This window comes from Macrotis lagotis, chromosome 5 (assembly GCF_037893015.1).
Source record: "Macrotis lagotis isolate mMagLag1 chromosome 5, bilby.v1.9.chrom.fasta, whole genome shotgun sequence".
NCBI classification, from domain to species: Eukaryota; Metazoa; Chordata; class Mammalia; order Peramelemorphia; family Peramelidae; genus Macrotis; species Macrotis lagotis.
Window position 1 is genome coordinate 226,334,738 of NC_133662.1, and position 9,611 is coordinate 226,344,348.

The 9,611-nt window shown below is 38.4% G+C and overlaps 1 protein-coding gene across 1 annotated transcript; it reads left to right on the forward strand.

Annotated features, from left to right (window-relative positions):
* Positions 1-1,127: 1,127 nt before the first annotated feature.
* Positions 1,128-8,788, forward strand: LOC141489486 (olfactory receptor 5V1-like). The gene is made up of 2 exons (XM_074190081.1): positions 1,128-1,131; positions 7,824-8,788. The coding sequence occupies exons 1-2, from the start codon at positions 1,128-1,130 to the stop codon at positions 8,786-8,788; spliced, it is 969 nt and encodes a 322-aa protein (XP_074046182.1).
* Positions 8,789-9,611: the final 823 nt, after the last annotated feature.

The window sequence follows — 9,611 nt, forward strand, 5'->3', positions numbered from 1 at the left end:
TGCCTTGCCTTCTTTGTGAGAAATGAATAAAATAATGTATAAAAGCCTTGCAAACCTTATACCATTATACAAATGCTAGCCCTTATCATCATCATCATCATCATCATCATCATCATCATTATTATTATGACTCAATATGAAAAATTCCCTTTACTGATGCAAATTTACCTAGAAAGAGTCAGAAATGGAACTTGTTAGGATAGTGAAGTGGTGCCCTATGTTTAGGGAGTGCTCATGAGTGATTTTAAGGGGGAAAGAATAAATGTCTCCAGCCACTTCTTTCCTTACCCTTCTCCAAGGAAGACATTCATTCCTTCCAAAAGAGGAAGCAGGAGTTTGGGCCTCATTTTGCTCTACTCAGAGATAGAAACATATCTATCTGTTCTTTTAAAAGTTGTCCATCTAGGGGGTATGACTGGATTCCATTTAACTTCTTATCTCTTTGTAAATTAGGGAGGGGGGAGATACCCAAATTCTATATCCAAAGCTTCATCCTTTCCTATGAAACACCAGCTCCACAATGAACCCCAGAAAATTGCAAAGAGGTCTATGTAAATCACAGCAAGGCAGACATCAAAGAAGTTATACATAGGAGAATATGTACTAGACAATATAGAATGAAGAAATTCTCTCATTGGAAGTGAGATAACTCAGCTTAAGCAAAAGAAAGGATCTTGGATCTCACCCAAGGAGAAACTCTTCAGTTTCTGAAGTTAGAAACTGGGAATAGGGGCATGATGGAGATTTCTGGCTCTTCTTGTGTCTTCTGTGTCAGCAACCTAAAATAAGATTTGTCTCTTCCATTTTGACTCTCAAAGCAAGAAGTCAGAAGAGCCCTAAGGGACTCAACTGGAAGCTTGAGGAATCCCAAAAGATGACAAGCTGAGAATTTAAGCTCTTTTGCCTCTCACCAATTCTACCCCATCTTTACTGCAAAGCAGGACATTTGTCTCCAGCAATAAGAAAAGAATCTGATAGTAATGGGTTTTGGGACAGGGGTCACATTTGCTTTATTCATCTTCTACCCTCCAACTTGAAAACATTATGACTGATCTATTTTGAACTATGAATTCTATGAGAACCTAAAGAAATGTCTTATACTGTTAGGCAGTTCCAACAAACTCACAATGGGTAAGTACCCCCACCTTCTTTTTAATTCTACCATTGATCTATCCATGATGCTCCCCCCAACAAAATATGATATTTTCTATTCTGTGCATGCAAAAATAAAAATTGGAATATGTTCCTAGAATCCCTGAGCTTCCTGAATCCAAGATCTTCCCTCCATTGGGCTTAGGCTGTACAGCAAGAAGTGAAGTTGGTTGCATTTCATGATTATTTTTTTATCAGAGATTCTCAGAGACCCTGGAACAGGAGCCAAGAAATGAAATTGGGGGAGGGACTGAAAGAGGGTTACATAGTCATAGATTCACTGATTTGGGATAGTCAAAGTCAAGGGAGTGTAGGAAATAGTGAAAGATAGCAAATAGTGAAATTTTTAAATAGGAGATGGTAGATGCCTCTGCTGGGAGGTATCCAGTGCCAAGGAGCTAGCTATCCCCCAGTGCTTCCCATTCCATTTTTAAATCATTCTATTTTCCTGATTGAGCAGAAACCTGTCTTCCTGGAAACTTCACCTAATGGTAAAATTCATTCTTCAGAATCATTTCGTTTACATGACAGCCCTTCAAATATATTCTTGAAAGACAGATATCATGTTTCCTTCTTTAGGCAAAAGATGTCTGGTTCCTTCACACCTTTCTTGTTTGGCATGATTTCAAATACATTCACCAGACTAGTCCTCTTCCTTTGAATGAGCTTCAGAAGGAACACAGCATAGTGGAATCTTGAATCAGGATCTGGGTTTGATCAGGATCAAGATATGATCTTTGCCTTCACTGTGTAACCTTGATCAAGTCATATATAGGCAGATTGACATGGAGTCAGGAAGACTTGAATTCCATTCCCACCCCAGACTAAATACTTACCATGTGATACTGAGCAAATCATTTAACCTCTGCTAGCTGGTTTTATCATCTGTAAAATAGGAATAATAATGACAGCACCTACTTCAAAGAGCTATTTTGAAGGAAATGATTCATCAAGCTCAATGTGTATACTCTCTATCATTATTAAGTTATTTGGCTGCTTGAGACTTCAATTCCTTCATCTACATAAGAGGGTTAGACCAACAGAGCTCTAAGGTCCTTTCTAGGTCCAAATTTATATTCCTATGATCCTTTTAAAAACATCACTAAGCAACATACATTAGCTGTATCACTAGGGCAGAGTAGAGGAGGACTGCGACCTCTCTGATAATCAGATGAAGCTAAGCCATGATTAAGCAATTAATAAACACTAATTAAGCATCTAATAAGAGCCAGACACTGTACTAGGGGTTACAAACTCATATAATGTGGATAAACAGAGGAAATATAAAGATAATGAACACATATACATGCAAAGTAGTTGAATTCAAGGCAGTTACAATTTGGTGATAAATTAAGTTTTCATGTAGAAGGTGGTACTTGAACTGGGTTCTAAAAGAAGACAATTTTATGGGACAGAAGTGAGGAAAAAATGCAGGTCCAACTCTAAAATGAACTCCAAGTGGACAAAAATGCTCTAACAAGGAATCTTCATTAACTAATTTTTTGGCAACCTAGCTTTGGGCAGGATAGATCATGAATATACTTGGGATGTCGATTCCCATGTTTCTACATTCCCTTCCCATAGAAAAAGGTACATCTTTTAAAAGTTTGAGAACCACCTTTAAAATCACAGCTCAGTTTCTGTCCTGCCTCACTCATGAGGCAGGACATCAATGCTCTCTCAAGCATCTTTTCTTGATCCCTTAAACTCTCATTTCAGATTCAGATGGGATGAAGACCATTTGGTTTCCAGTAGTGGATGATCTATTCTGAACAATGGATACAGGTCAGCCCTCTCTAATAGTTCTGATAGATCTGTCTTAAGTTTGAGTTTGCAATAATCAGTTGTGATTAACCATTTTTTTCCATCCTTTTTAGTTCAAAGATCATTCTTGTTGGTATAGAGAAAAGAAAAATGAACTCAGCATCAGTCTTTTTTCTTTCTGTACTAAATTAAAGAAAGAAATTGAATTTCTTCTGTTATCTCTTATTTCCCAAATGTAGCCAAAAAACCATATTTTTGAATCAAACATTCCAGGCCAGCCTGACCATATTATGAGTTGTATTCTTAATGCTATTTAAATAATAGATTTTATTGATAATCTTTTATTGATATCATGTTAGTTTCTCATATAGCTTTCTCCTTAACCCCCCCAGATAACCAATCCCTATAGTACACAACACCCTTATAATAGAGAATTCTAAAGATGAAAGAGAAAAAAATCAACCAAACCAATAAACAGTGAAAAAGCCTGATATTCAATGCATTATTTCATGTCTATGAATTCATAGTTACGCAAAGGAATAGTTTTTTCATATCTATTCTTTGGGGCCAAGTTTGGTTATTATATAATATTCAGTTTCAACTAATTTAATAGGGGGTATAGGGGTATTTAGGGAAGCTCAGCACCTCTGGGTATTGGGATTGCTCAGTCCTTTTCAGGGTTGCCTATCTATCTTTGGTATCCACCAGATTCACCCAACTCTTACCTGTGGCTGCAAGAATCTGTAACATGCATAGTGGCTGTGCCCAGATAAACCATTTTAGTAGATGAGCTAAATCAATTTGAGGGCAATGGAGGAGGGTGCCCACTACAAGCATGTGAAGAATCCCTTCTGTGGAATGGGCTGATGTTCCAATGACCATGAAGGTAGCTGAAGCAGGTGCTATGGAGCACTTAGAATTTACTTAGATTTTGAAGACACTAAGGTCATCCACTATATCAGTTGCTACTGGACTTAAATGACTCTGCAACTCTGCCTCAATTAAATCCAATTTGTGTGCAAATCAAAAGACATCACCCATACTATTTTGTTTTTGGGGGGTTGTGTGTGTGTGTGTGTGTGTGTGTGTGTGAAGGCAATGGGGTCAAGTGACATGTCCAAGATGACACATCTAGATAATTATTAAGTATCTGAGGACGGATTTTAACTCTGACTTCAGGATTGTGCTCTATCCACTGCACCACCTACCTGCCCCCACCTGTATTATTTTACCATTTTTACCCACCTCAAAGTCTTTTGGTGATGAAGTGATGAACCAGCAGGTGTAGATACACTGGGAACTATACTCACAACCCTGCCTACAAGCAGCCCAGGGCACAGAGTCAACTTCACTAGAAGAAACAGTGGGATTAAGGCACCTCCTTGGGTGTCTGAACAGCCTTTTTAAAGCATCACACTGCTTACTTCCTGGACTGAAGAAGGGGTTAGAAAAGGTACCCTAAAAATGTACAAAAACTTTTACAAAAATGATTCCACTCACCATTGATAAATGGAATATATGCATACCAACAAACCTGAAATAATAACAGCTATCATTGCATGAGAACTCAACTGGTATCCTATCCTGAGTGAAATAAGACTGTCAAATGAAGACCAGCTGATCACAGTTGGCACAGAACACATACTTTTTCTGGAGTGGCCACAGTAAAGGATAGCACCATGAAGTGATAGGTTTTGCAATCAAAGCTAATCTAGTCAAGAAGCTTGTATGCCTCCCCAAAAGAAAGAGCAGAATCATGAAAATGTGTTTGCCATTGGCAGGAAAGTACCATACCACCATCATCAATGCATATGCTCCCACCATGATGAACCCTCATGAGATAAAAGAAAATTTTCATGACTACCTATATACTGAAAGAAGGCAAGATAATACTTTTACACAATCTATCAGATATGACAGGGGGTCTTTGGGAGGAATGGAATCAGAAACAGTAACAACAATGGTTACTTACTGCTGAAGACTTGTGCATCTCATGACTTTCTCATCTCCAACACTGTCTTCTAGCTACCTAAAACCAGTATAACTTCATAGCAAACACCGACACTTAATAGACTACGTCATTGTAAGGAGGAGACAACCAAGATATGAGACTGAAGGCAAGGAATGGAACAGAATGCTGGACTGATCATAGACTTAACCTCTCCAAATATTCTTATGCAACAAAAGTACTTTTATGATGACTGAAGCCTATTTATGAGTCAAGGACCGATGATGCATCTCAACCACATTCATTAGTGGTAAAGATATGATTCTGAAGAGATGACTGAACACTTTCATAACATTCACAACACACCATCATCCATCTGAAACCATTGACTATTTACCTAAGGTTGATGTGAAACTCTCAAGCTGAATTTTCAACCAAAGAAGAGGCTTTGAATGCCATAGCTCTCTCATCGGGCAAGGCACATGATGCTGATTCTACTCCAGCTGAGATTTACAAGGCAAGGAGTTCCTCACTCATACAAAGCTGACTGAAATTTTCAAGATTATATGGCAAGAAGGGGCAGCTAGGTGGCACAGTGGATAGAGCACTGACCCTGGAGTCAGGAGGACCTGAGTTCAAATCTGGTCTCAGACACTTAATAATTACCTAGCTGTGTGGCCTTGGGCAAGCCACTTAATCCCATTGCCTTGCAAAGACTAAAAAAAAATTATATGGCAAGAGGAGATTATCCCCTCAATAGATTAAGAATGCCTCCATTATCCATCTCTATAAAGATAAAAGAAAAGGATTTTCCTGTGATAATCACAGGGGAATCTCTAAATTATTTCCTGGCTTCCTTAGTAGGCTGATTATTCACCTGTAAAATGGTCATCTACCTGAGAATTACTGTGGTTTCAGAAAGGGCCAAGGAAGGCTCAATATGGTGTTTGCTGCTCGACTACTCCAGGACAAATCCCAGGAGCAGAAAAACTCTACACACATTTGTTGATCTGATCAAAGTCTTTGATACAGTCAGTCAGGAGGGCTTATGGAAAATTATGTCAAAATTGGGTTGTTCAGAGTTCATCAGGACAACAATTTCATGATGCCATACTTGTTTGGGTTCTGGATAATGAATGACACTTGCACTTTTCTGGTCACCAGTGGAGTGAAACTAGGTTGTGTGCTTGCTCCCATGCTTTTTCATGATGCTTTCAGCAATGTTGTCAGATGCGTTCAATAAAGACAAAAGTGGCATCAAGGTCATCTACTGCACTTGTGATAAATTATTTATCTCAAGGAAGACTTCAAGCTGAGACTAAACTAGAGGAAGAGCTGGCACATAAGTTTTTGTTTGCAGATGATTTGCAGAGATTTTTGTTTGCAGATGCATCCAATGCAGACTTTGAGGCTAAGATATAATAGAATATTGATCAATTATCTGCTAATTTTGGACTAACAAGCAACACCAAGAAAACAGAGGTTCTCCATCAGCTAGCACACCATCCATACAAGGAAACCTTAGTTATAGGAAAGGGATAAATTTCTAATACTGTGAACATGTTCACTTATTTTGGCAGTATTCTTTTCAGGGATATACACAAAGATGAGATTGGTAAACATATTGCTAGAGATAACACAGTGTTTGGGTGTCTCTGAAGGAAAGTGTGGGAGAGAAGAGATGTTAAACAACCCATAAAATTGAAGGTCTCAGAATGATGAACTCATTATTTTATGTCTATAGAGCTGTTGGGCTGACTTCATTGTTGTATGCTTGTGAAGACTGGATAGTATATCAGTACTATGCCAGAAAACTGAATCACTTCCATTTGAATTATCTTAGGAAGATTCTGAAGATCACCTGGATAGATAAAGTACTGAACTCTGATGTCCTTTTTGAATTAAACTGCCAAGGATTCTAACTCTACTGAGGAGAGCACAACTCCAATGGGCTGGCCATTTGTTTGAATTTCAAATGTACATTTGCCTAAAAGACTACGTTATGGAGAACTCATGCAAAGCAAGCATGCAAATGGTGATCAGAAGAAGCAATAAACGAACACTCTCAAGATCTCTCTAAAATCTTTGGAATTATGTGATATGGTAGACACTGGCAGAGGGTCATCCAGCATAGTGTGTTGCATCAAAGAAGGTACTGTCCTATGAGTGAAGTAGAATTGCAGTAGCTCAAAAGGAAATGAGATGCACAAATTTAGAGACAACTTCTCTACAAATAGTCAAGTGAACTACTTGGTGCTTGTCCTGTGGGAGTCTTTTAACCCATATTGGTGTGTTGGACCAATTGTCCAATTGGACATAGTGTACCTTGACTATCAACATAGTGATGTCATTTTAGTGTTCTTCAAGAATAAAGGATAACAACCAACCAACTATGATTGTTCTTTCCATTGCTACTATTGTAGGCATGATACATATTGGTTTTTTGGCTGTGCTTCTCTTGGCATCAGTTCACATAAGTCTTTTGATACTTCTTTATATTCATCATGTCTACCATAATTTGTTTAGATATTCCTAACTCAATGGACACCTTTTTGTATATTTATTTTCCTTTGCTTGTCTTTATTTCAATAGCCTATTCCTTCATTTAAAATATGAATAGGTTGAATAATTTCCTTTGCATCTATGATGCTACCGATTGATGGCTCTCCCCTTTTTTTAATCATTGCAGTTGAATGATTTGAGTCTTCAGTATTATTGGTCAGATAAAGATACTGGATGTCAGTGTAGTACTTAGAGTCTCAGATTCTTCATTGTTTTCTTTGTTCTAATGGGACCTTAGAAAGGAGAAAGTATGAATGCAGTGTTGGGACACAAGGTCAATTCTACCAACTACTGTCACAATGCCTAGGGTGGGGTCAGGTTTCATCATGCGAGATCTTCTTGTATTTGGTCTCAGTTTCTATTGTCCAACTTTTATCTTTCCTACTTTATTTTTCAGCCATTAAGGACTTCAAAGAAGAGAAAAACCAAACAACTGTTATGGAATTCATCTTCCTGGGATTTTCAAACCACCCTGACCTTCAGGGATTGTTTTTTCTGTTGTTTTTAGTTATTTATTTGATAACAATCCTAGGAAACACTTTCATATTAACTGCAATTAGGGTTAATCCTATCCTCCACACCCCTATGTATTATTTCCTCAGTAATTTGTCTTTCCTGGACATCTGCTATACCTCCACCACTGTTCCCATCATTTTGGTGAACTTCTTCCGAGAGAAGAAGACCATTTCCTATGAAGGTTGCCTGTCCCAGGTCTTTTTCCTTGTTACATTTGCAGGCTGTGAATGTGTCCTATTGGCTGTTATGGCTTATGATAGGTTCGTAGCCATATGCCATCCCTTACGCTACCCAGTCCTTATGAGCAAAAGAGTCTGTGCATATTTAGCAGCTGGGACCTGGTTGTATAGTATAGTGAATTCTCTGATGCACACAGGACTGACAGCAGCTCTCACTTTGTGTGGTCCAAACCAGATCAGCCATTTTCTTTGTGATATACCTCTGCTCCTGAAGCTCTCCTGCTCAGATACTTCAGCCAATGAAGTTGCCCTCTATGTATCCAGTGCCACTTTTGGTCTAAGCCCTTGCTTCTTCACTGCTGTGTCCTATATTCTCATCATCTCTGCCATCTTGAAAATCCAGTCTGCTCAAGGGCGGCAAAAAGCTTTCTCCACTTGTGCTTCTCACCTCACTGTTGTGGTCATCTACTATGGAACCATAAACTTCAACTATGACAGGCCCAGCTCAGGCTACTCCCTAGATGTGGACATCCTGGCCTCTGTTCTCTTCTGTATTGTTACCCCTATGCTAAATCCTATTATCTACAGCCTGAGAAACAAGGAAGTCAAGGATACCCTGAAGAAATTGTTTGAACGGTATATGCTACCTAGTGGTTCAAGTGTTTAAGTCAATGTGTCCCATCCTATGGTGCAAATAAAAGAGAAATTATAGAATGGGTCAATAGAAACTCAATAGCAATACATGTTGTATTATCACATAGCAGACATCTGATACAGACATGTATATATGCTTCACTAGATTTTCTATCAACACATTTTAAAAAAAAATTTTACACTCAAGTTACTAAACGCCATGCACTAGTTTCCTTAGTAACAATTTTAGTGGTCTTCCCAGCTCTGCCATAATCCCTACAATAGTAGGTTTTTTCTTTTAAATATAGATAATCATCTAGCCTACAAAAATTCTATATATGGACAGCAACCTGATTGGTAGTTTACCTCTTTACTTTGATCATTGCACTCTTTGCCATGAAGTTTCTGGGATTAGCTAGGATGCCAAGCCATTTTCCTGGTTGTGGGGGATATTTGAAACTCCCTGGGCAATGAGGACGTCAAAATTACTTCTGGCTTTCTACTCTTATCTATCTCTACCCATAATCTCAGAAATCCCACTCCCACTGTTGTGACTGGTCCAAGAGTGAGGAAAGAATCTTCTGACCCATTCCCAGATTCACAAATCTGGACAGATTCCTGAGGTAGAAATTTGAGCAAGCCTTACTGTAGAAGAATGACATATGGAGGTTATTTCATTCACTGAAATGACTAGTGTTTGAATTTACTGAACAGAATTGTTTACTTTGTCACATTATGTAGAAGAACCTCAAGGAAAACTCAGCTGATTGGTTCAATTCAACAATGTAAGACATTTATTGAGTCTTTTTCATGTAGAGCACAGTGATAGGCACAGGAAGATATAATCAAGAACTGAT